The sequence below is a fragment of the Lingula anatina genome, chromosome 2, assembly GCF_051362555.1.
Source record: "Lingula anatina isolate TDL-2025a chromosome 2, LinAna3.0, whole genome shotgun sequence".
Classification (NCBI taxonomy): Eukaryota; Metazoa; Brachiopoda; class Lingulata; order Lingulida; family Lingulidae; genus Lingula; species Lingula anatina.
Window position 1 is genome coordinate 36,389,758 of NC_141768.1, and position 26,194 is coordinate 36,415,951.

The following is a 26,194-nucleotide window of genomic DNA, read 5'->3' on the forward strand; positions in this document are numbered from 1 at the left end:
GAACATTGAACATGCATGTAAATTTTTATTTTTCAAACAGGACTTTTCAAATGTTCTAGATATACATAGAAAGGTGTACATTTATAGTCTCGTATAATGAAAGCAAAGAAGGACAATTAGATAATCTACTAGTATGCTATTTAGAATTAAATTTTTAATAGAATAAAATCCATTTGTAGAATACTTCATAATATATGTGAAAGCATTTTTTTTAATATTTATTCTCTTCCTTTGAAAATTAAAATATATGTGTGAGACTTTCATAATTCTATCTTTGGTTTACTAAGGCCTCCTGAGGATTAGCAACTTGACAGTCTAATATTCTGGTAAGAGTATTTGGCCTGTCAAATCTGGGTAATGTAACCTGAAAAAATCGTATTTAAATTTAGTCTTTCCAATAGTAGTATGGCCATTTATATTTTAATTTAAAAAAAACAAAAAAAACAATTGAGTCGAATATTGCTAAACTGATCAATACACATTTCTATGACACATGTTATGATATATCATGAACCAAACCTTAATATAAAGTTTGCACTTCTCAAGTAAAAACTTCCATTTGAGTTGAGTCTTCTTTTTATCATCATACTTCTGGAATTCATCTGCCTGTATAATTTTAAAGCAGATGGATAAAAAATTCTCTTTTTAACCCTTTGGTTTAATAAACTTACAGATAACATGAGCAATAAGAGCTTTATCAGTAAGAACATTGTACATATAACAGTTACAAGTAAGAATGAATGTATTAATGGGAATTTGTTTGATGCTGATAAGTAAGTTAAAAAGATTTTGCCATTTTGATGATGGCATGATTAGAGAAGGGAATACGTACTGTACATCCTAGCATTTTCTCAACAACGCTGCCATAAGCACGGCAGTAATGCATTGATCCAGTACAATCAGATAATGTTAAGCCCATATCAAACTGCATGTCATAGTCTGCTTCCATGGTGTCATCATTCAAGAATCCCAAGGGGCAGTTTTGATTGCTGCAACTCAATTTGTTCTTTTCCAGGCGCAATCTACACTTGGTACTGCATGGATATAGGTTTAGAAAAAAGGAAAAGTTAATTTTGCATGATTTTTCATCACATGCAATAGAAATGTATTTATCAAAGTAACACAAAAAAATCTACATCAGCACAGAGCACCTTTTAAATTGGTACATTTGACAACCTCCTGCTTTGAATATATATATAGGGCCAGATTATTTTGATTGTGCATGAAAAAGCATTTTATTCCAGCAAATTACATTCAATATTAACGTAGTGCTATTATTGATTAGTTTTAAATATCACAAATTTAAACACATTTTCCTTGGCCCACATTTGTCCTCTTCACAAATTATCAGCCTAGGTGACAGTCAAATTAAATCAATCTCTTAAAAACTGCAAAGAATTTTGATGGTCTCTCATGAACATGAAAAAAATGGAAAATAAAAGGTAAATTGTTTCTGAAAAGACTAATTTTTTTTTTACCTCAGGTTGTGGAGTTCAAAATGATGAGACTAATATGTGATCAAGAACTTTTGATGAAGGGCCAAAACATCATAATTAACTCATAGATAAAAACATGCTTAGTCTCTTTGGAAACAATGTGCCTATTTCAATTGACAACTAATACCATCTTCTGGCTATGACTTTTTCTGTTTCTCCGTCAATATCAAAGTTAGTAACATATGCATAAGTAATCCCAAGATCTGTGCCTCCCTCATTTGTTGGTTCTACCTTTGCTTTTAGCTGCTCTAAGTTGTATACATTTGTTATGGTGTTGACTGAAAATGAAATGTTATCTTCATGTATTTATAAATAAGAAAAATAAATGTGTTGTTGTGTAACTTTATATCAAGAATGCATTTGGAAATTTATAACAACAGATGTTTGATTTTCAATCATTCATCTGACAAATATAGCAACTGCATAGTTACCCATTGCAGCAGTTGAACAGAAAATCTGATTGTGTTTTAATGATCTCAAAGTGTCTCAGCTGAAGGAATTCTCTGGCAAGGGCAAAGGAATGACTATAATCATAACCTTAGTGTGTATACTTATTACTTATCTTCATGAAAAATAAAATGACTTTTATTCAGTGGTAAACAAAATAAGCTTTTAGGAAAGAGCACAAAAACCCATTTTGTGATATTAATTCAAGTTTATAAACTTGTAACTACTAAACTTAGCATATCCTATACTCTCCAAATATATTGAAGCCATTAAGGTGTTTTGAAAAAGTATCAAAATATTAAATGAAGCATCTTTACTCTAGTCTCAACTTACGGTCTATTTCAGAATTTGCTACATCTAACATCTCTTTTAGATCATCTTCACTTGTATCAACTGACTGGGCAAATGTGTACAAACTGTGGGCTTCTCTTGTGTCTGCAACAAAACAGACACCATCACGATACAACAGGACTGTGCATATTACATACAATGCCCTGAGGTATAACTGAATTGTTTCTATCATTCTTGGTTAGGTTAAAAATCATATTAACCAAAACAGACTAATTATATACATATATGGCATGATTCCCATTAGAAGAAGATACATGTATGTAAAGATTACTCACCAGGATTTAATATGAATATGGTCTTTGAAGTTGCAGTGGCAACCATGCATTTCTTGTAATCATCATAACTAACTCTTGCATCTGCCACAAATATTACTAGGAAGAAAACACTAATAGACAGAGATGTTACATAAAAAAAAAGAAATATACAAACAACAACAACAAGAAAATGTCTACTTCAGCAGGTGTACATGAATGCTAGAATTATGGCCATTTAATCCACGTATTTCATTTGTATTTCTTTACCTGTCATTTACCAGGATGAAGCAGAAACATTTTAAGACATATATATTTGGCGAATTATTGACTTGAAGGGATAACAACTGTTCATTTTGTCCAAAAAATGGATTTTCCTGGGGTAATTTTTCCCATACTTACCAATGGTTAATGAATCCATTCCCACATTCAAAGTTTTTTTTTTTCCTAAAAAGTTTGGTTTTCTGTAATATTCTCTTTTTACAGATTATTACAGAGTGTAGCCATCTGTGGAGGTCACGTGATCTGATGGCAAGCACAAATTCCAGAATAATTGCATTAACCACCGTTTTTGGTGGTAAAATGGAATTTACTATATTCCTATGAGCTGTTTACAATGCATTTATTGTGAAATATGGATAACTTATGAGCAGTTGTAATCCCTTTAAAATATTCCATAAAATCTATTTTAGTTGCATTGTGACTTTTTTTTCTATAACAATTCCCAATATCAAACTCACATTTTAGTGGTCCCCACATTTAATAAATTATTTTCAAAGGAGTAAAATACCTTGATCCTGTGTAGTCCAAGATTGTGCAAGGATTACCTGTTCATTACTCCATCTGGTAAAAAAAAATAACATAATGTAGTGTTTGCAATACCAATCCAAATTTTATGTACCTGTTACTTTAAAAGAAAAGGAAATCAGATAAATAATCTATGTTTTCAATAATAATCTAATCTAATCTCATATATTTGAGAGGGATTGTTTTAATTATATACATCTAATTTACTTCATTTATTGACCAAAACCTACAGCAAATGCAAGCCCAGTACTTACAGTACTAGAGGAAAAGATAAACATGTCTCATCCAGAAGCTTCACTTCACATCTTTTCAGGTGTTTTTTATTTTTTGTTACAATATCTTTGGGTGACCCTACCTAAATATAATTAAATGGTAAAGTGATTATGCATTCTAATTCAATATATTTGTTCAATTAAAGTGATTAGTTTCATTGGTGCAGATAAAAAAATGTTAAGGATGCAAATGTGTTGTTGTAATTCTATTAATTTCTTACCCATCTAACAACAGCAAGTAAATTCACTACAGCATTATGCAGATTCTGCCCATTGGCAATAATGTCTCCCAGTGTGTAAAAGTCATTGCTTGCTTTGATAGGGATGCTTTGTAGTGAATAGTACTTATCTACAGACCAGCCTCCATATAATTTCACTGTAGAGTGGTTTTCACTAATATTAAGTTGATATAAGCTGAAATTACAAAAACATGTTTAATTTTGAATAAATGACAAAATCATTATTAAGAGATTTAGTTCTAATGAATATTTTTTACTGGTTATAAATATGTCAAAATGTTAACTTATATGCAAATTCTTTGAAAAAAAGTGTTAATGAGGATATTTTTTGATCCTTCAAATTTATCTTAGTGTTTGATAACAAAAGTTTTACTGTACTCAGATACAAACAATTATACTTACCTTGGAGTCCAAGGTCTGAATCTCTCATCAGATCCATCTGAGGGTTTTGAAGCTATTTGTGCATTGCAAATCTCAACTACGATCAAAAATATTTCTAACTTAAGGAATTGAGAAAAATGCCCTGAATACTCATACTTAAACATCATTACGTAATTACCAAATATGCAGTGATGTTCACAGAAAATGTAATAATTGATTTTTGGAAAACGTAATTCTAATTTAATGAATGATTCTTGTCATGAAAATTTCTCTTCCAACTCCAACACCAACTTCAATTTAACAAAGATAGAGTGACAGTTTTAAATTTTTTAATCAAGTCAACATTTGTCACTTAACTGCCCTTACCAATATCTCCAATGTGAAACAATTCTGCCACTTGCTGAATATGCAATTCATTTCCCCAGCATGTTGCATTTATAAAGTCAACAGGCGAGTCTCTCAGGGTAAAGCTTACCAGGTAGAGCTCTGTACCTGGATCTAAAAATGTACATTATTTCTAAAATGAATAAAGCTTGCATAGTCCAAACCAGAGATGGCATTTTTCACAGATATGAAGACCCTTTACATACAATTTTCAACCTAGGGTTACAACAATTTTTTTTTTCTACTGTACTGTAGTTTCAAGAGCACTAAAATCTTGGTCTAATAAAGAATATGTGAAAAAGCTAGTCTTAAACATGTGTAAATCCATCTCTCATTCATAAAAATTGTAACAAAATGTTCTAACATTTAATTATGTAAATGGTGACAAAACACTTACTTTTTTTACTAGGGATGGCTCTTGGTTCCTCTTTTGCCAAAACCACACCTATGATTACCTGCACATAAAAATCTAGAATTAAGATACAAAGTTTCTTTTCCATTCATTGTTATCTTATGATTTTGAAAATAAATTCAAACAACAATATAATGTCTTTAACAATTGTAATGTTTTTTGTTTTTGTTTTAATATTGCAAACTGCAATCTAGGGGTGTGATATGCCTATTTGACAAATATTTCAGAATGAGCAGTCAAGATATTTGTTACAACTATAGATTTCTAAATCATATTAAACCTAGAGTTACAAAAAAAAAAAAAAAAAAAAAAAAACATAATATCAATAAGTTCTTACAGTATTTTGCAATCCAGGTGCTAAGTTTTGGATTTCAGTTACTGTTCGAGTATTTTGCTGCACATTTTTTGCCATTACTTTACCAAGCTGTGGTTGTGCAGGAGATGGCCAGTTGTCATCAATGTTAAAATCATCAAAATTTGCCGACCATGCCATGATGGAAATCCTGAATTCCGATTTTATTCAAACTAAGTCTACTGCATATTATTATTATTATTATTATTATTATTATTATTATTATTATTGTATATAAAATACAGTCAAATATTAAAGTAGTTTTATAACATTCAATGAGCTGTTATGTATAAAATACTCATCTTATTTTTTATTATGTTTTAACAGTGAAATCAGCCCCCCGAATAATAATAATAATAATAATGATATATATAAAAATAAACAAATTGTGACTTCTGTCAGTTCTGGTACAAAAAAGAATAATATGTTAACTCATGACAGTTAAAATCATTTAAATAAACATACGAGTCTCTCTAAAATGTTAGTTTTAAACTTTGTCTTTTATAAACGTAAATGGTAAAAAAAGGATATATACTACGCTCATTTTCACTGACTTTGATCTATCTGCTGCTGTCAATGAGCGGTTTGTTTTGAGTCGTCTGCTAAACACGAGGACCGGAAGTTGACCTTTAATCAAAGTTGTGCGCATGTGCCTAGAGTTACGATAATTATGGCTGAACTTCCGACAGCAGTAACTGACAACACACCACGCACATTTTATGCCCTTTATACTTATCATACCAACAGGTGAGTGCGATTGATTGCTGGATATGGAATGATATGTTGTATCACTCGCCCTGTGGGATTAAGCTACTCGCTGTCTGAACGCTGTTGTTGCAGTATTAATTTTGGACCAACCACTTGCTATTTTCGGTTGTTGTCGTTACAACTTATTTTTGAGTATCAAAATAAATGTTTTACCATGTACAGCAAATTAACAAACCAGTGCCATTGCCTCTTACCCACGCCTCTTCCTTTCAATGGGTAGGAAGACTTTACCAGGTTGTCTTCATAATTTAACGTTGATATCAAAGACGTACACATGTACAGGTACTGCAGTACTACATGTAGTACTAGTACGTGTACTAACTGTGTATATATATATATATATATATATATATATATATATATATATATATATATATATATTTATATAAACTACTATAGTAATAAAGGTTTAATGTAAAAAAAATTAGAGCCCATTCCCAAACTATCATTCTACATAAAAGGGACTCTCGTTGAATGCAATCAGATTGACATGCCTATTCTTGTTTCCAATGTAGTTGTACCCTCCAGTTTTTCTGTACTGAGTATGCTACTCAATCCCAGGAGCAGTAATGAGATTTTTTATCCAACTATGGGCTGATTTCCAACTCTTTGGGAGCCACAGAGATCGATAATAAGATGGATGCAGAGCCCCCCCCCCCCCCCATGCCATAAATGGCAATGCTCATCCCTGCAAGAGGAAGCATGTAAATCTGATTGCATTCAGCAAGAGTCTTTACGGAATTGGATTGATCTAAAGATAGTTTCATTGGAAGTGGGCCTTTACATAGAAGTGCTTGCTTAAAATTATTCAAGTTAAACAGTCAACATTTGGTTATTGAAATGCATAACAAAAATGCCATCATAAGCTTAAAGTGATTTGCGAGAGTCAGGATTTGAAAGCTTTATTGAAATTCTAAACTCTTATTAAAAATTTTGGGTAAGTGAAGGAATCTTGATTAAAAAAGACTTTGAACATGATACAGGACAGTTGATCACTACAAATAATTTATTTATCTCAAATTTGTGATTTTATTTCAGGCTCAATTCTGTCACAGAACGACAAAGCAATTCAGTTTCAGATTTTCTACAGAAAGAGGCGAAAGTAAATGAGGATTTCAGGTATATAACACAAGGTTTTCCATTATATTTTATTTGTTATTTGGTTTTTGTTTCAGATAATTTATCTTTCAAAGACAGTTATCTAAGATGACAACGCATGCAGAATAATTTTTACAAAGCTAAATCTTATGAATCAAAATTTAATTGAATACTCAATATATATATATATAGGTACTAGTACTTATATTAATATTATTACTATAGTACATTGTAGTATAAACCTGGTATTACAATTCCAGCTTATCAGTCATATCATGTAGCCTGGACACAGAGAAGGAAACTGATTTAAGAAAATTCATAGCTAAGAAGCTTGCACGTGGCACAGTGTACAGTGGTAGCGGAAATGTTACTGCAGTAGATTTTCCGTAAGTCTACTCTGGCTGAGGCTGAGATATCTTTTCTATAGTCATCATTCATATTCTTTCATTTAATGATTTTTTTTAATGTTTTGTTCCTTTATCTTAAGTGGCTACTTTTAAAGTTATAAAAGGTGTAAGTCTCACATGGAGCTTCTTATGGAAGAGTGAATGTTAAGATATTCAGGACAAAAAAAATTAATTTGACTTACAAACTACACTGTACATGTTGGCAAATATATTACCATGTGACATTTATGATATTACTGAAATTTAAATTGGATGTCATGAAACTATATAATATTTATTATATAAACCAGGTCTTTCACTTGCTATTATAGGTTGATAGAAGATAACAGTACCCCACTTGAGTGCTATTATTGCCTGATACGCCAAGGAGTCGATTTGGAGACAGTTGACCAAACACCCCCAGAGGAGGGATTCTATTGTAGAGAATGTGTGGTTTGCTTTATTTCTCCTGCTGATGGAAGCTTGGATTTATATCTTTTATCTGTTGAGACTTAATGATTTTTTACAAGAAGGAGAATGACAGGAATGTTTTGAAAAAAAGCCAAAATTCTAGCTGTAAAATACTATGTAAATTAATTAAACCAAAAGGTGCCAAAATGAACAGTCTTTAATGGCAGATCTGAGAAATATGCTTGTACTGTAGTTCACTGCATAAGGTATCAGAAAAAGATTTTCATATGGATTTAAGATGAGTTGTTGCATTCCATATGTATCTTTTGTTTTTCACTGAGAAAGTAATGCAAACTTAAAATTTTCACGTGGACTTAAAGTTTGTGATTTCAGTATTTCTGTTTTATTAGCCTTAACTATGTTAACATTTAGACCAGAGTTGGACAAGTTCAGTGATTCTCTTTTACCATTGCTTGAAGAGCAGGTGGGTTCTATTATCCTTTATAATAGTTGTTTTTATCTGATTCTCCTGTTTATCACTTTTTGTATACAATCAAAATGATAAATGTAGACTTAATTTTGTGGAGTAAGTGATGAATTATCATTTTAGTGCACACTCACACATTTTTATCATAATACTATCCTTTTGTGCTAACTGTGACCAACTTGCCTTTAAACTCTTTGCTGTTTTTTTTTTTTCTTTACATAGCATCGTCTGGAATTTGAAAATAAGATTGACAAGGTGATAGCTTGAATACTAACATGCAAATTTTCATTTTGCAATAACATTTTCATTTTATAGTAACATATAACATTTCTTAGAAAAACAAACTAATAACATTGACTGACTTTCATCTTTATAAGTAATATCCTAGTATGTGACTTCCACTTACTGTGCATGATCTGTATGTTAATCTACATTTGTGGGTTTGGTGTGTATTTGTGAATTATATATTGTCAATTGATGTGTAGAATGTCTCTGTGCTTGGTAAATGCACATACTTTCTTTCCCTTAAACGTATGTATTTTTATTTCATTCCTCTCTCATACCTAATTGCATTTTATGTAACTTCACCTGTAGCCTTTTCATAAACAGAAACCGAGTTGTGAATAGTCCCTCCTCTTGTTTTATGTCTTGGTGTGTGATAACTATCACTTTTAGCCTACGCATGTCTACAGTATGACTTACTTTGTTATAGTTTATTTTATGAGTTTTCATCTGGAATATAGGGGTTATTAGGTGTCTAAAACCTAACCTTAAAGTATTGGGACTCTGCTCTGTTTATTGTATAAAATTTGTAGTATTCTGGGTTTTGGCTTTTCCCCAAAAGGTAACTAAAAAAAAAAAAGAATGTAGATGAAGACTGTAATATGTATTTCTAAAAAATCAATTTCGTGAAGTGTATTTTGTAAATAGAGCCAATAATTCATTTCGACTAAAGTAGATTTTTTAAAAATACTTTTAGTATGTTATGCTCATTATAGGTAGAAAAACAAACAGTTGAACAATAATCTATCACTTTTTGTCCGCTTAAAATCTCCTTTGTTCTGAATGTTTCAGCTGACAGATGTAAACCAGCAATTGTCAAAATATTTAGAGACTTGGCAAGATACTGCAATAAACTATGTGTGCAGATGTGTACAATGTTTGGGACAAGATATTCAATATTTAATCTATGCAGTGAGTATTGTTGAATTGATTATGTTAATTTTTAATGTAAAATACCAAACTATCTCTCCACCAATAAAAAAAATCATATATTTCAATTCCATGAGGTGCATGCAGTGGCCTACCAGTACTTCAAGTTTTGTACAATTTTAATCAGAAAACAATGGTTTAAATATTTGATCTTATTTGCATGCAGGCATGTGGTTCTTTCATAATTGTTCATATTGCTTTTAAGATCCAATTACATTTGGCCTTTTTTTCAGGCACTTATGAATAATGTAGTGGAATTTCAGGGAGACCAGGAACCACTCAAAACAGACCTGAAAAAGTAAACAGTCAATTTTTTTATGTTAAGAGTGATATCTCCAAAGGGGAAGTATAGGTCTCTGCAACAGTCTACATGGTACTGCGCAGAAACCCTATGTAATGGCTACACAATAATCTTTGTTGTCTCCAATATAAATTGTGCACTACTCAGGAAAGTGTCTATAATCTGATTGTCTGAGAACACAATGTTTAACTATTTTCAGTGTAAAGGAGTCAAGAAAAAATGCACCCCGAGATCAGTATTTGTTCATTTTGTTTATTATGTTCGCTTCGCTAGGTTTATTGAAAGCTGCAGCCTCTCTGATCTTCTCAGTAGCTCCGGTGGAGATGGCAAAGGCTCCGACTCTGGTTCTAACCAGTCTGCAGTATTGGTTGATATCATCCCAGGAGGACAGTGGCTCCCCCAGGTGCTCACTGTCACTGTACAGAATGATGCTTGTGAAATACAGACCAAAAGTAAGTCCTCAAAATGAGTTTTTAAAAGATTTTAATTTGGGGATTTTGAGAAGTAATGACAAAATACAGTTGTTAATATGTCTTCATATTTTTTTAAATTTAAATGAATGGAGCATAAAGTACAATACATATATTATTATTTAGATACAGTTTATTTATTTTTTTATGTTATATTGAACTTTCAGCCAGTACAAAATTTTGTGAAGAATGGGCAAAGACCCTGACTAATGGAGAGCAGAAAAGTGCTGTTTTTCTTAAACATGTGATGGATAGCTTTAAACTTAAGGTAAATCATATATGTACTTCTACGTTGGTATGACATTTGTGTTGATTTGACGTTTTGGAATTGGAAATAATTACCTCCGCCAAGGAGGTTGTTTTTAACCCGTTTGTTTGTTTGTCTGTCTGTCATCAACATAACTCAAAAAGTTATGGACCGATTTTGTTGATATTTTCAGGAACTGTCAGAAGTGGGCTAAGGAACAGATGATTAGTTTTTGGTGGTGATCCAGATCAAAAATCAATCAATAATCAAAAATATCGAAAATTTAAGCTGAAACAGCATTGGATGGAGACTTTGCTGCCTTGGTGGAGGTCTGCACTCTCTGAGTGCTTTTCTAGTTAATGTTCTGTTTTGCATTACTTTCTTACAACTTCATATATTAACTGAATAATCTAATGTACTAATACTCTACCCCAGGCTATCCAAGACATGAATTCATTGAAGAGGTTAATTCAGCAGGCTGAAAATGATCACTATGCCCTGTATAGGTAAGATTCTTTTATTTTTTCTATTTGATTCTTTTCATTTTCAGTAAAAGTTTCTTTCCCCCCATATTACACTATCATTACACTATCATCATGCATTTCCTTGTTTGCATTCCCATGGTATTTAAAGCTTCTCAAGTTTTTTTTTTTTTTTTTTTTTTTTTTTTTTTGCATGTTTTGATTTTCTCTTTTACAGAGCCTATGTGTTCTTAAAGAACTGTGGCAATGGCAGGATCCTCCTGCACCATGCCAGTGTTGAGGACCACACAGTCACCTCCCCAGAGACCAGGGATGTCCTGGTTGCACTGCAGGAATTTATCAGTGAATCTGGAGGACTGGAACTGCTACAGACTTGAAACAGTGCACTGAACTGTTCTTTGGTGAAATGTTTGGAATATTTGATCGCAATAATTGATCTTAGGGTGTTCTTAAGTTCATCTATTTGATGTGAAAGCAGCAGAATTTGTTAAATGTGAAATTGCAAACAAGGGAGAGGAACATATTTCTCTTAAAAAATATTGGGCAGCTTGGGTTGCTAATTCTTGACATTCCTTGAGTAAGGATCAATAACAATAACATTCCAGCTACTTTGACTTTGTTCAAAGAAAAGAAAAAGAACACCAGTTTTGTCACAGATATGTGTTGGTATAAATGAACATTGTTCATTTAAATTGTACTATTTATTAAAAATTTCCCCAGTTGCTGAACGCAGGCAATGCTGAAGTTTCAGAAGTTCAAGGAATGCATTTTCAGTCCTTTTGGTACTAGTCAGTAGTGGTTTTCAAGTTTTGATTTCAAATAATATAAAACCTGTGTCACTATGTTTGGTGCTTGTGGGATATATCTTTTTTTTTTTTTTGACACTGGTCGATGATGTTTAGTTTCAAGCAGCCAAACTTGTTCACACAACTTTATACGTACTTATTCAGGTGAAATTTTGTTCAGTGCTGTAATTACTGTTGTGCTATATAATATCCAATTATTTATGAAGTCGGATCAATTCCAGTTATGGCTGCCTGAAGTAAAAGTATAGATGGACAATACAGTTATCAACATTTCATCAATTAATGTGTGAAAAGTACTGCATAAGCTACAAAGCTAATTTCAGATTTAAAAAATTTTTTTTGCAATTTCGATTGCTAGAATTGAAAGAAAAAATTACCAAAGCACTTGGTACATGGGTGTTCATTAATATCAAGAAATGCAAGTGGATTTAGTTAAAAACTTTATTAGCCATTTGTTCACATCACTAAAAACAATTTGATATCATAATTCATTAAGATGTGCATGTCAGTAAATGTTTTTGTCATCCGTTTCTAATGAAATGAACAAATTTACCAATTAAGTTGTACAGCTACATTCAAAAGCAATGAAAAAATGGAAGGCACATATGCAATATATCACAAAATAAAATTCTAGATACCCCATTACTACATCTGTCGTTACTGACTATACCAGTTAAAACACCACTAAAATCCTGCTAACATGGCAAATTGACAAAGAAAATAACAAATACTATACACAGATTTGTGGAGAAATGGTAAAAGTCTGCATTTGTTTTACTTCCTAGGAAGAAATTGCAGATGTTGACCTCCGTTTTAACATCAAGATACCACTACACCAGTCGACCGATTTTCAATACAGAACGAACACTTTACAGGGTAACATCAACAATGTCTTTCCTTTGCCATGATTTAATCCAATTTATACAGAACATATACATTTGTAAAACTTACTTTATAAGAGACCCAACAGATAAACAAGCACAACCTTTTTATTATTATTATGACATTTAAAGTTGGTGAAACAAAAGTAAGGCAAGTAGTGCACACATTATTACTGTATACATCTGTACAATTCTATCTAGCATTTAAGTATACAGTTTAAAAAAACTTCCTCAGTCTATCAACCACATTTATAAATGAAAGTTTGATCTCAGAATGAACTGTTTGGATATATGGAACCATTTCTAGTCTGCTTGTAGCAAAGTCCTCGAAAAATTCAAAAGCATTTCTATATCTGGCCAACCTAATTTTCTGAGTGCTTCACGATACTACCAAGTCATTTGTGCATTGTCTAGCTAAAGCTTAGGCACAAACTTTGTCACTCTTTTAGCACACATAACCAGCTAGTTTTAAGCTGAAGCATCGACAAAATGAGCACTTTGAAGATAAAAAGTTTGCAAAAAAAATTGTGGTCCTTCAAGGCAGTTCCTCGTGGTTCTGGTTCTTGCAGACGGAATCTCCCATCTTGTTGTTATGGCAGAGATTATCTCTGTACACTGCTCACTCATCTCCTGGTTCACGAATCTTGAGCTCCTCTAGTTGCTCTGTGGAATCGGTTACATCACTACTCTGAAAGAGTTCAAGCAACACAAAAAAATTTAGACTAACATTTTAAACAGCAAAAATGTTCAAAGATGACAATGCTATTCTTATAATAAGAGTGCCCTCAACAAAAGTTTTATAAAAATATTTCTTTCATTCAATTAAAAGGTCTTGAAACAAACAATTTACATTTGTTCATTTGAATGAACAGCGCATATTCAAGAGACAAACATATCATGCTGGAACATGGGGAGTTTATAGTCATGCTCTTCTTTTTGGATCTACATCTATTCCATGCCATGTTTTATCTCCATTTTTCTCACTTTGAACTTTTTTTCTTTTTTTTTTTTTTGTGTATATAAGAACATTCAAACATTCAAGAGTGAGGAAACATGATATTTTTATGCAGTACAAGTGAAGTTTATAAGGTGACCCTGACTATAAAACAGCTGAGAGTCACCCCACACAACTGTTTTCAAATTGTTGCAAGTCATGCAGCCATGAGAAGTGCCACAATATCAGCCCATTCTTTCATCAACATGACACCCTGGTATAGGTAAATATTATATTTTTGTGATAAAGCACATTCTCTACAATGTTATCATTATTTTAAGTGATGGTTAAAGACTGGCAAATTAATTGATAAACAGCCAGTGTGAGGTGAGACTTTAGTGCAGACAGTGGCCAATATATCCCAATGATTTCAATGAGAATATTCCACCCCACTCCCCACATTTTATTGGGATATAATTAGGATTACGTTTCCCTCAAAGCTTTAAGACTGTTTTCTACCAAGCAGGAGTTAGTTCTAAAATTTTATAGTCACCATGCAATTTAGCTGTTAGAATTTTACAAATAGCTAGTAACAATTGCCATGAAATTGTTATCGCTACAAAAATATACTGGGAAGGTCTAAACTCCAAGCCTACGTCTACTGATACCACTGTCAGCTAGTCTACAACGTCAAGCAAGGGTGTGTCACTGTTGAAAGAATGAGATATCATGGTACTTATCTGACCTCTTCAGTGACCTGAGCGGCTTTTGTGTCATCATCCGCGTTTACACCTGTTGCTGTGGGGAGGGGAAATAAATGATGGTAACAGTAATAATAATGTCAATAATATAAATAATAATAAGCCAGAGTTATTACAGTATTAGAAAGCCCTGTTCTAGGTCTAACCTGACTAATCCTTAACCCAGATTCAAGTTCTCGCCACGCTTAATTTGTATCACTTCAAAAATAGCCCAAAATAATAGCGAAATACTGAATTCATAGAAAGATTAAGTTATTATAGTGCAGAATGTCAAACATGGTAAACAACTCCGAGTAAGATGTCTCACGTTTAAACAGTTCATGCAGAGAAAACACCATCAACAGGTACTATACAGAACACAAATTCCTAGGACCATGTTTGACATCTTTTCAAGAACAGATAACACAAAGTACATTCAATCAAAAACAAGAGTAGAAAATGCCCTCTATTTGTAAGTTGTTTCTTCCATCTAAATGGCAGTAAAGGGGAATCCCAAGGACTAAATGTAAAAGACACACCACATAATTTTGAATTTCTGATATGCCATACATTTACTACTAGCTAATGATGGTCATGTTTCATCATCATCATTAGCTGGTTCCTCGTCTGGTGGGGTGACTGAGAGCACAGGGACTGACCAATGGCCATCCTTATTGCTGGCTGCAGGGAGGGTAAGAATATCACTTTTATATCATTATTCACCTGACCGCCATGTTATGTCTTCCTTTAACTTTTTATTTACTTTTTAATACATAACCACCATGTAACCACTCTGTAACCATGTTCAATACTCAAACATGTCTTCCTTTTATAATACTATACAGGAAAAGAGAGAAATTACTTAGAAAAAATCATCATGCCCTTTCACAATGATATATATAAATTGGTGTTACAGTCACTCAAGAACTGAGAAAAAATAAAATTTCAGAGAATACGCATTCACTTAAAAATCACTGAAAGCAACTGACTTAAAAGTATGTTATGAGTGCTAAGATATAAACCAACTTAAAAAAAAAAAAATTTTGAGGCAGTTGACACCTCCAAAGCTCACCTGCCGCTTCTGTGACTGGGGCCCCAGAATCTGTAGTCTGCTCTCTGGAAAAAAAAAAAATTTAACAATCACAAATCTGCAGCCAATTCAATTTTCATTTCATGTTCACTTATCATAAAGACACATCACACAAAACATCACACACAGTGGTCAACGAAAATTTGCAGTAATGACACACAGACACTACTGCACTCATTTATAGCTATACTACTTACTGTCAGTGTTTCTAAATATTGAGCTACCATTCTATCATTCTTCCTACAATGAATACTTACGTAAAGTCTTTGATACTGTCAACAGTGATATCTGCAGAGCAATCAGCTGATGTTTCTAATGTTTCTGTCACAGTAGTTGTGGTGACTTTGGTGACACCACCACTCTCTGTTACAGTCTCCTCTGTGGTGGTTTCGGTTATCTTGATAGTAGCTGGTGCATCGCCACCCTCGGCTGGTGCATCACCACTATACAGCAACCAAAGAAGGTGGGAGTTAGTCACACAAAAATTAAACACGCAGGGAAAATGTAAACTAATCATCAAGGCTAAAAGTAAAACTAGCAAACCTATATTTAGTACTTACCCCATGAGATAAAAATCAATAAAATTGATTTCCTTGCCATGGTTTTAAATAGAAGCTTACTAAACTACTACTTGACACTCCAGATTTAGATCATAACAACATGATCATTTTTGACATGCCTTTCCTTGGAAAAACTACAGATATTTTCCAATATGACGGACAAAGAGGACCGATTTAAATAAATGTATGTAAGACAAAGAAAAAACACTCACCCTTCTTGCTGCTCTGTGATGGCAGCAGCACCTTCTCCCTCTGCCTCAGCAGGAGCTGCAGCTTCGGGTTCTGCCTCTGCCACGGGTTCTGGTTCGGGTTCTGGCTCAGGCTCTGGTTCAACAAGAGCTGGTCTGACGCCATCCTGTAACTCCACTGCACACATGGGCTCTGTGCTCTCGCGGGCTGACAGAGTAAAACGGATGTACTCTGATGGGGAGCCCAAGTAGAACCCTTCACCCTTCTTGGAGAAGACACATGACTGGATTGCACTGAAAACAAAAGGGAGTTGTTAAGTTATGTTTACATTTTAATAAAGAATGTTTTTTCTACTGATTAATGGCTGCTGGCGACTGTGTCATAGGAAATTTTTTACGCAGTTTCCAGAATTATACAACTGGTACATCTTCAAATTTCATAATATCAAATGTGAAGTTTTCACAAATACAATGCAGGAAGCAAAGGGGAAATTCTTTACTTACTTGATGTCTTCTTTTCGCATAGCATTAGCTTTCAGTTGCCTCCTTAGATTTGGAATTGTGTAGATACCAAACTCTCCCTGGTTGGTCAGACATACAATATTGTTTTCACTGTAATTCTCATCTGAAAAAAAAAAAAAAAAAATAGAAAATACATGTGTGACATAGTCTGGATTTTTTCACTTGTACTGATGGTCTATGTGCATACATGCATGTACACAGACTAAGGAAACTTTATTAGATCCATTTAAGCCAGCTGATCATTCAGGATTAGAGTATCTTTCAAACATTGAACCAAAAGTTCAACCAAGTGGGAATGTTCCATAAAAGTAAATACTAAAATCAAGTGAATTTAAAACTGAATGATTTGGCACAATTATATTCCAGAGCAGTACATTTCCTTACCACTTCTGCTCCTGAAGTTGATGTATCCCACTTTACGCACTCTGCTTCCTTCATGTGCTGTGACTTTTTCCTTGCCCAAGGCTTTCAACTGGGGCAGACTAAATAGCTGAAAACATAAACACAACAAATAAGATCTTTGCAAAAAAATCTCAATAACCATTATCAAATTCATATATTATACCTAAAACTAGTGGGATGTAGACATTTCCACTGGTTTCCTTTAAGAAATGAATTCAATTTCACAGTTTTTACAATTATGAGCAAAATCTTAAATGATATTCTGTTTACCTTGAACTGTTCCTCAGATGCTATGACCAACTGATGATTGCCATTCATGTCTGGGGCCTTGGCGCGCTCATGCTGTACCTCCAGGGGCTCTGGGAGGGGGTTTGCATGGCGGTCAATCACACAAATGGACAGCACAGGGGCTCTGTGTTTCAAGTGAATTTCTTTGGCTAAAAAAATTAATTGAATATGAAATAACAATACAATATCTGCCTCAATCTTTAGTTAAAAGAGCACAATTTATTAAGCATGTTCTATAAAGGACTCTACCTAACAAAGTCATAGAATTATTTCATCAAATAACACTCATGTTATATAAATTTACAATCAATTTCATTTGTGAAGTTATCATTTATTAAACATGTTCTATAAAGGACTCTTCCTAACAAAATCAAAATTATTTCATCAAATAACACTCATGTTATATAAATTTACAACCAATTTCATTGTGAAGTTATCACTGATATCAGTTGCTACTCCATTCTTACCTAGAGTAGATGATACTGCTTCAGAATCCCTCTTATCATTGGCAGGGATGGTTACCATGTAGACAAAGATTGTGCCATTGTTTGTACCTGCCCACAGTGTTGGAGTGTGGGTTGTAGCTAAAAATCATGAAAATATTCACATAAAAATCAGAAATAAAATAATATCCCTTCTTGAAAGTGTAAATAATGCAAGTGGGAATTAGCAAATAATCCATTTTCAAGATATGCTCGTCTTTCAAGGCTTTCAACTGTGTGATTTTTAACAATTACATCAGGCTCCTAATCAGACTACAGTCATTAAAAAAATTAAATAAACAAAAGTAAAAACATACGTGTGATAAGGAAAGTATCAGCAAAGTAGAGGCATCGAACCATAGACCCTGCTGTGTCGTCAACAGGTCTTGCTTCAATCTGCCTCTCCACTGGTTTGGGCTCCTCTGGGGCAGCAGCGGCAGCTGGTGGAGCAGGGGCAGCAGCAGCAGCTCCCTCTGTGGCTGGGGCCGTCTCTGCAGCAGGAGCTGGAGCATCTAGGTCTGTAGTTGGTTGTGGACTGTAATACAGACCAAAACATTTCTTCTAACAATACCAAACATCAATGAAAAGTGATTCTTTTTTAAATGAAAATCCAAATACACTCAAAATACTTAAACAGAAAAGTTAACAGAACACTGAATGCATTCAACTCACCTCTGCTCTTTCTTCTCCTCTGGTTTTGCTTTTTCAGGGGATGCCTTTGGCTCCTTCTTGTTGCGGCCTTTGCGTAGCCGGCGGAATGATTCACGCAGTGACTTCTTGAAAGACTTGCGTCTTGACATGGCACTCTCACCTGTGCCTGTTAAATCTGAAAATACATTCAAACTAAATTAAATTTTGCTCCATCAATATCTACGTTAAATACATGGCTCTCTGTATAGTATTGGACATTTCTTTAAATCTTAGGTCTGGACTATAGACAAAATGCTATCTTAATTAGAAATCTTAGTAATGAATTTAAATCTGACAATGAATAATTTGTTAATTACTGGGAATTGAACAGGAAACTGTTATGTATAGCTATACTAGTAAAATATTATCAGAATTTTAATTGGGACAGATTAATTTAAACTTTGTATGACAAATGCTCAAATAACATATTGCACAAAAGGAAATCTGAAATATTCAACAACAGGAGTTCATGCTCTACATTTTGACAGCAAAAAATCATTCAAGATATCTGTAGCAGGGAGAACAACTGATCATCAATAACTTTTTTTTTTAATTTTTAATGAAAATTTGGTAAAACACGTCTTAAAAACTCACCATGTGGATTTAGTGTGCACTTAGATACAACTTCTTTTTTCTGTGCATAATCAAATAAACCAAATCCATGAGCAGTACCAGCTGTGACCCTGTAAAGAAAATTAAACATTCACATTATTTTCAGTTTAATAACCAACCTCACTTGATACTTGAACTTTTAGTTTTCCTGAATAATTGCTTAGGTTGCATCTATACCTTTTTGTACATTGGCTGGTTTAAAATGCATAATTCTAATTTGTCAATAACTGCTCTGACAATTTACATAATTATTATACACTTGGTCTCTGGCATCTGAAAGTTTTGATACTTACAACTGCCACTCTGAGTGCAGAGCCAGGGCAGTGCATGCAGCAGGGGGCCACATCTGCATCACACAAGATGGCTGAAATCCTGCAGCAAACTTGTTATCCCCTTCCTTCACCTGCAATGCATCATGGCCCTTCCACACAAAATTGTCCCTGTCACTGACTATGTTCACGGTGACAGCCTTCACCTCGGTTTCCCTCTCTTCACGCTCCATCTGCATGAGGATCACCTGACCCGCTGTCCCAGCGACCACCAGTGTCTCACTGAGAGGACACATCACTATGCGCTGGATGCCCAAACGAGGATCATCACTGTACGGGTCGAAACAACCAACCTGTGAACAAAAGGTAAATTTTAAGCATTTCAGTGGCTTTAAAACTCACTATACTTCTACATGATTTAACACTTATCTTACAGATAAATGAGTGTTCTCAATTTCAACACACACACCCACACCCAAACACACTTCAGCTTGAGAAATTGTACATGTAAAAGAATAATCTTGAGCTGGACACAGGGGGAAAACTGACCTTTCTAAAAGGTGGCCATTCCTCCTCTCCATCTGCAGCAGACTGGTCCGCTTGACTGACATCTCCTCCAAACACCTGGGTGGTGCTCATCTTGTACATCAGAGACATGGAGGAGGTGGACGCGTCCCAGAAACGCACCGTTCCATCTTCATGCCTGAGTGCATCAGAATGAAAATATAAGCAAATAAATTACATGGCTTTCATTTCTTTATAAATAATCCAAACTTTAGTATGATTTTATGCTATCCATCATTTCAATTTCTGAAAGTTTTAATATGCTAAAATGTTCTTTGTCAGTTTATTTTAAACTGCCAAATAAAAGTATTTCGTTTCTTACCCAGTAAGCAGCAAGTCTCTTGTCAGAGAAGAATCCTCTGCCAGGTTCTTACCACCTCCAATTGGCCAATCCTAAAAACAAGAACAACTTGACCATTAGGGAGCACCTGTAAGTGTTCATCTTCAATATTTGAAATCAAATTTTTCCACATATTAATTAATAATGTATTTACAGTAATTAACTGACGTTGAACAGGAATATGTGCAATGGAAGTTGTTGAAGCCAAAATTAAGAAAAAATTTGCATAAAAAACCTACCCTTGATGACAGGTTGGTCAGCTGTTGTTTCCCTGCATCAGCAATCTTGTTCCAGAGAGCCTCTGGCATATCAGTGACCACCTGTGAGCAAGTGATGGCAGACGAGTGCAGGCTGGACAGGTAAGGTTGTTTGAAGGTGGGCCAGCCCTCAGACTGCAGGTCTACCAAGACGATCTCTTCTTCAGCAAGCACCACCAGGGTGTGGGGGTCGTCATATTCTGGAGTCGCAAAGAGGATCATTTTGTTATATTTCACATAGTAAATACAGCAATTGTGGTAAATACTTTCTGAATTTATTTATTTTTTAATCATGAATATATTCAAAACAGATTATACACAGATCTCCATCTCACATTTGTTGTACTTTTTACAGAAAAGTATCATAAACTTTATTCTTAAAAATAATAATAAAGTTCTTAACACAGTTTTGGTTAACATCCAAAATATAATTCAAGTATATAAGGACAATCCAATATCTTGCGCTACAAAATTAGTCACTAACCCCCCTTTACCATATATTCAAGCAACCAAACCTACCTGGCTTGTCCTCTGTGTCATCAGCACGCTCATCTCCGCAGCTGAGGACAGTAAAGTCAATCACTTTGGAGGTAAAGTCAAACACCACATGATTGGTCCCTTGCATGACACTGACTGTGTGACGGTCCCCATAGCTGGCACGGGGCATCCCACCAGAGAAAATGATGAAATTGTCTCTGTAATGGAAATTATTCAAAAATTACACCTTTGAGCCAAAGCCATCACTTACTGATCAGATCAGCTGTCAAACAATTTGAAATCTTGCCTTTGCACTGAAAAGTAAATTGCTGAGGCTACAGGCATCTTGCTGTTTTCAGAACCATGGAGTCTGTGAAGATTAGATCCTGTGACTGAGTGACAACCACAGTAAGCGACATGTGGCATGACAACAGGGCAGATGAGGTTGTCGATTTACAGAAATCAATATCTAAGGCAAGAAAAAAATTTTTAATTGGATGGCACAGGGAAAAATCAAATTATTTCTTCACTGAATAACTTCCATCCCATTTTTCTTTTATTAGACTAAAAAAAATCAACTCAATTGGAACTGTCTAGACTAGGGTTACCAATTTTTTGACTGAAATTTCAATCAATGCTGATGTACGTGTATGAGCAATCATAAACAGTTTCATTAGAAAAAAAGCACTTATCTAGATGGAATAACCCCTATGGTTAAATATTAGAATGATCCAGACACACTGCAGAAAAGCTGCATGCCTGTGATATCCTAATCTCCAGAATCACACGCAAGAGCACATAACCCTGTGAAATTTCCAAGACTCAAAAGCTTTGTTAATTATCAGCCACTGATGCAATAATAAAGTAATCCTATCTGTAAACTCATCTTCATTCACAAATTAACTGCTTCACAATATCAAATTCCTCAAGTCAGACGAGGGCAAGTAGAGACTGAGAGAAGATTATATGCTGAAGATGCACACTGAAGAACCCAGCCAATACAAAGGAATAAAAAAACTCCATACATATAATTGCAGAGAATCCCCACTGTCCATGGGACAATGCCAAAAGGCACTGTGGTTAGTAGACGCATGCCTTCCCTTTATATTTCAAACTGATCTGCGTTTTACAACAAAGAGAGCATTTTGGTGTACAATTTCTCACATGAGATAAAGGCATGAGTGTGAAGGAAAGCAAAATATGAACTTTATCAATGGAGGTCAGCAGCACCAACGATATCGCAGTCTCACAATCAAAATTCCATTATTCATGAAGTTTCTTTTGTGTGGAGCTGCAAGTTTAACTAAGGACAGAACTACTGATTGGTTCACAGTTTCCAATACACTTTCCCCTTCAGATAAAGCCAAATCTTTAAGTAGGAAATGGGTTTGCTAATAAAAAAATTCTAATCAGATTCTTAAATAGTTTTTGAACAAACTCCTTTCATTGACTCTACCAGTGTTTCCCTCAAGTACTTCGATTAACTGAGTGTCAGGTTTGTGTGAATATGATAAACATTCAACCGAAAGGCAACTTAAGGAAGCAAAATAAGTTTAAAAATCTGTAATTCTTTTGGGAATTACTTACGCTTTGGCTTTTTTCCATTGGATCTTGTTGACAGCTTTGCATGGAAAAGGTCCTGAAATACCCAAAACAAAAATGAGTTATACATGTACCGAGACAACAAATGCAAAGAATATGTATTACACCAACACATAATTTATTGTGGATTTAAGTAATTATTTAAACAGGAAAAATATGTGTAACTGTAAAACACCTTTCACAGTGGTTAGGTAGTTTCCTATTTCTCTACAACTATCAAAATAAAATAAACATTAAACTAATGGAGTTCATCATCTTAAAATAATATTCCACAGCAACATCAACGATAACATTACAACAGCAATGTTCATTCAAAGTTAACAAACTACAGTGCCCCACAAAAATTGTTATCTTCCCAATTCAATATAATGTCTGCCCTAGTTATTTATCCATTCCCCTCAGGCAATGACCTGGAAACCATTCAGAGTTCTGCTTCAGGACACAGTCTCATATGGTTAGAAAGCACCAGTCACAGCACCTACCATATGGTGTAGTGGCCTGCTCCTTTGGTTTGGTGGAGTCATCTGTTCCCCAAATAATGTAGCTGCCATCAGCATGCGCACTCATGAAGGTCGCCCCATCACGGTTCCAAGCAACAGACTCCAATTGCTTCAATAGAAATGGGTTATTTCAAAGCATTTCATATCCTCATTTAACATTCATCGGGGATTCAAGAAAATATTTAAGCCTATTTGTAGAAGGGGATCATTCCTATCTTATGTATGCCACTGTGTTCATACTTATACTGAAAACCCTAATACTGCTAAGAATCAGCAACAGCAATTTTATTAATCAAAGCCTTGAAAATGAATTAATGTAACAATTATGCATCAATTCGAAAAATGTCTGAGAGACCTTGGCCCTAATCATCCCAAAGTATAAAATGTCCATTTATTACTTCAAAAAAACTGAAACAAATGCCACTTTGCTTTTTGATGAACAGCCAAAAATAGTACAATTTATGTGGGGGTTTTGAGTCACTTAGAAAACTCTTAGCTAAAACAATATTTCAGTATACCAAGCAACACCATACTCCCATTCCCACAAAAGGCCTGCTCACAAGGGGAAGTTATTCAAACCAGATATAGACAACTGGGATCACTAGCTTGCTTTTTTTTTTTTTTTTTTTTTTTTTTTTTTTTTTTTTTTTTTTTTTTGAAATTCTGGGATATGATAGAAGTGGAGTGCCTGCACATACTGATTATCTGGTAGCAGCAATATCTATTTCCAGTCTAAATAAACCTAGCTATGAAGAAGATCTCAGCTTTGAAATAGTAAAAAATATTTTCCTTAATTATCATATTGTGTTATATTTCAGAAGCCTTGCTTACCTGGGTCGTGTTGTAGGTTTGGTCTGCATTGCTTTCCTTGTTGTCCCACAATACTATCAGACCTCTGTTGTACCCAATCAAAAACTGAAAGTTAAATTTTTCAAATCAGTACCATTATATTATCTAGCACAAAATGCTGGTAGATGACACATGTTAGTCATTTTCATATCACCCTATATACAACTCCCTATTACATTTGTATAGCTGAGAAAATATTCCCATATATATCAGGATGCCCCATGGCACACAGCATCAATACCAGAACAGACAATGCAAAGAAGCTATTGGTTTCTCAAGCCCTTACTAATGATGTTTGAGAGTATACTTCCCTCTGGGTAAAAACATTCACACATTAAGAACATAACATGTCAAATTAACCATTAGTAATTTTTTTAAGGGGAGTCTAAGAAGATCAATTATTTCCCTCTTCACTCAAATTTTCTGTTGGGCTTTTTATCCATCTCTAATCTCTTTGCCAAATGCACATCTTTTTTCTTTTTCCAGTAAAAAGGCTGAGATACCACAATTAGTATGAGTTAAAGAATAAGCACTGGATAATGCAATAACTATCACCAAATGACAAAGAAATATACACCCGGAGGTGGAAGCCAGGTACCCTTAGATAATTTTTGTTATAGAAAACACCCAGTTCAGCATATGTGCAGATTCACTTGGTGTCAATTCAAGAGATTGCAGTAAATGGATTTCACTATGGGTTAGCAGAAGAGGCAGAAAATAATCTATTTTCCAAATCTCTTTAGAGCCTCTAATTGGCTTTACATTTGCGTTTCATTCGCAAGAAGATATTCATGAATGCCTGAAGTCCCTGCAAACACAACCCCTCTCTAACATATAGATAGTGAGACCCAGGGCCATGAATTTTACTACTAGTACTTTCTATCGTGAATAGCCAATTTATGGACTCCCCAGTCAGTTTTACAATAGAATACAGAATTTTAGTTCATTCAAGCACCTGGCAGGCCAATACAAACCAATTTATACGGAAATGATGCTTTAACCAGGTTACCCTAATTCCCCTATATTCATATGGGAAAAAAATGAAAACGGCTGGTGTGGAGAAAAATTGGGTAAGCGGATGTCGGAGAGGGGTCATTATCTGCCTGTTTGCAGCCCACTGGGGAATGCAGTAAATCACACTGGACTTGACAGCCACCACAAAACTGCCAAGCATGCAAGCAATTTTTTCATCCTTGTCCCTTCCAGGCGATTGCACTTGCATGTGAACATTTCACACATCTTTTCTAGCATTCAATCTGGTAACGCAGTCCTCCGACAATCTCCTGCTGTTACCCTCCCACACAAAGGTAATCGAGACAAAAATCAATTATTTTCTTTCTCTTCTAATTACCTGGTCTAGGTCGCAGGTAAATAACATTACGTATCTTTAGCAAAGTAATCTGAATCATAATCGATTTGGTAGAACAAAAGTCAGTGACTTAGCATAGAAATATCAAAACTAAAGTGAAATTTTGAGGCAGTCTAAATTAATACCCCTGTAAAGTTAACATAAAACGAATCAACTAAAGTGAATTCAAAGTCAAGGCCAAGTTAGACATAATATATGGCAGTATTTTATCTAGTGGTCAAAATCAAATTTCATTTGCTGGCTGAACCAAGCAAGGTTTGATTTGAAGAGTTCAATGACTACTCAGAAATAACAAGAAGAACTTATATGTAAGTTAGAGTCCTATGCAACAGCCTGCTTCAAGGCTAGAAGAGTATTTTAGGGGTCAGCTTAAACCTACAAACACTAGCACCTTCATGCTGGGTAACCTAACACAATCAAGCTGGAACAAGGTCAACCACACCAATACAAACCACAGACCTGCTCCTGTCCAGAAATCTCACATCCCTTCAGAATCTATTCTACACAGACACGGTGAT

General features: G+C 34.4%; 3 protein-coding genes across 8 annotated transcripts in view; 1 reads left to right on the plus strand and 2 right to left on the minus strand.

Moving 5' to 3' along the window:
- On the minus strand, window positions 1–6,056 carry LOC106151441 (meiosis-specific with OB domain-containing protein-like). The gene is made up of 14 exons (XM_087005105.1): window positions 5,947–6,056; window positions 5,378–5,543; window positions 5,026–5,083; window positions 4,611–4,742; window positions 4,266–4,341; window positions 3,846–4,038; window positions 3,607–3,707; window positions 3,336–3,388; window positions 2,570–2,665; window positions 2,277–2,378; window positions 1,624–1,774; window positions 833–1,034; window positions 520–606; window positions 1–364 (listed from the first exon to the last, which is right to left on the minus strand). The coding sequence occupies exons 1-14, from the start codon at window positions 6,039–6,041 to the stop codon at window positions 269–271; spliced, it is 1,608 nt and encodes a 535-aa protein (XP_086861231.1). The 5' UTR covers window positions 6,042–6,056; the 3' UTR covers window positions 1–268.
- On the plus strand, window positions 6,020–12,702 carry LOC106151459 (protein Njmu-R1). Of its 3 annotated transcripts, XM_013524729.3 has the most exons (12): window positions 6,020–6,139; window positions 7,199–7,279; window positions 7,519–7,644; window positions 7,977–8,135; window positions 8,482–8,539; window positions 8,765–8,797; window positions 9,617–9,736; window positions 9,988–10,052; window positions 10,329–10,507; window positions 10,693–10,793; window positions 11,208–11,278; window positions 11,472–12,702. In XM_013524729.3, exons 1-12 carry the CDS (start codon window positions 6,063–6,065, stop codon window positions 11,629–11,631), a joined length of 1,230 nt encoding a protein of 409 aa, XP_013380183.2. In that variant the 5' UTR covers window positions 6,020–6,062; the 3' UTR covers window positions 11,632–12,702. The 3 variants fall into 3 exon arrangements, with proteins under 3 accessions (XP_013380183.2, XP_013380184.2, XP_013380185.2); XM_013524730.3 differs by lacking the exon at window positions 8,765–8,797; XM_013524731.3 differs by lacking the exon at window positions 7,199–7,279 and having other exon boundaries at window positions 6,023–6,139.
- LOC106151440 (lethal(2) giant larvae protein homolog 1) overlaps window positions 12,484–26,194 on the minus strand; it is a 25,804-nt gene continuing 12,093 nt past the window's right edge. Inside the window, exons 8-27 of one of the 4 annotated variants that reach the window (XM_087005096.1) lie at window positions 24,290–24,373; window positions 23,441–23,567; window positions 22,944–22,995; window positions 21,399–21,574; window positions 20,862–21,079; window positions 20,605–20,675; window positions 20,268–20,421; window positions 19,743–20,071; window positions 19,432–19,520; window positions 18,820–18,973; window positions 18,465–18,682; window positions 18,133–18,249; window positions 17,648–17,814; window positions 17,360–17,465; window positions 16,958–17,078; window positions 16,478–16,747; window positions 15,963–16,148; window positions 15,688–15,731; window positions 14,621–14,673; window positions 12,484–13,629 (exon numbers count right to left, since the gene is read on the minus strand). In XM_087005096.1, coding sequence (XP_086861222.1) covers window positions 13,561–13,629; window positions 14,621–14,673; window positions 15,688–15,731; window positions 15,963–16,148; window positions 16,478–16,747; window positions 16,958–17,078; window positions 17,360–17,465; window positions 17,648–17,814; window positions 18,133–18,249; window positions 18,465–18,682; window positions 18,820–18,973; window positions 19,432–19,520; window positions 19,743–20,071; window positions 20,268–20,421; window positions 20,605–20,675; window positions 20,862–21,079; window positions 21,399–21,574; window positions 22,944–22,995; window positions 23,441–23,567; window positions 24,290–24,373 — 2,805 coding nt within the window. In that variant the 3' untranslated portion in view covers window positions 12,484–13,560. The remainder of the gene's footprint in view (window positions 13,630–14,620; window positions 14,674–15,687; window positions 15,732–15,962; window positions 16,149–16,477; window positions 16,748–16,957; window positions 17,079–17,359; window positions 17,466–17,647; window positions 17,815–18,132; window positions 18,250–18,464; window positions 18,683–18,819; window positions 18,974–19,431; window positions 19,521–19,742; window positions 20,072–20,267; window positions 20,422–20,604; window positions 20,676–20,861; window positions 21,080–21,398; window positions 21,575–22,943; window positions 22,996–23,440; window positions 23,568–24,289; window positions 24,374–26,194) is intronic. The other 3 variants (XM_087005098.1, XM_087005097.1, XM_087005099.1) reach the window with 3 other exon arrangements.

Bases quoted from the DNA above. Each gene is read 5' to 3' on its own strand.
- LOC106151459 (XM_013524729.3), top strand. From the start codon at position 6,063: ATGGCTGAACTTCCGACAGCAGTAACTGACAACACACCACGCACATTT. The intron at 6,140-7,198 runs GTGAGTGCGATT...ATTTTATTTCAG, and splicing joins TATACTTATCATACCAACAG to GCTCAATTCTGTCACAGAAC. The intron at 7,645-7,976 runs GTAAGTCTACTC...TTGCTATTATAG, and splicing joins GTTACTGCAGTAGATTTTCC to GTTGATAGAAGATAACAGTA.
- LOC106151441 (XM_087005105.1), bottom strand. From the start codon at position 6,041: ATGCGCACAACTTTGATTAAAGGTCAACTTCCGGTCCTCGTGTTTAGC. The intron at 5,544-5,946 runs GTCAGTGAAAAT...ATCGGAATTCAG, and splicing joins ACAGCAGCAGATAGATCAAA to GATTTCCATCATGGCATGGT. The intron at 4,342-4,610 runs GTAAGGGCAGTT...TTTTGATCGTAG, and splicing joins GTTTCACATTGGAGATATTG to TTGAGATTTGCAATGCACAA.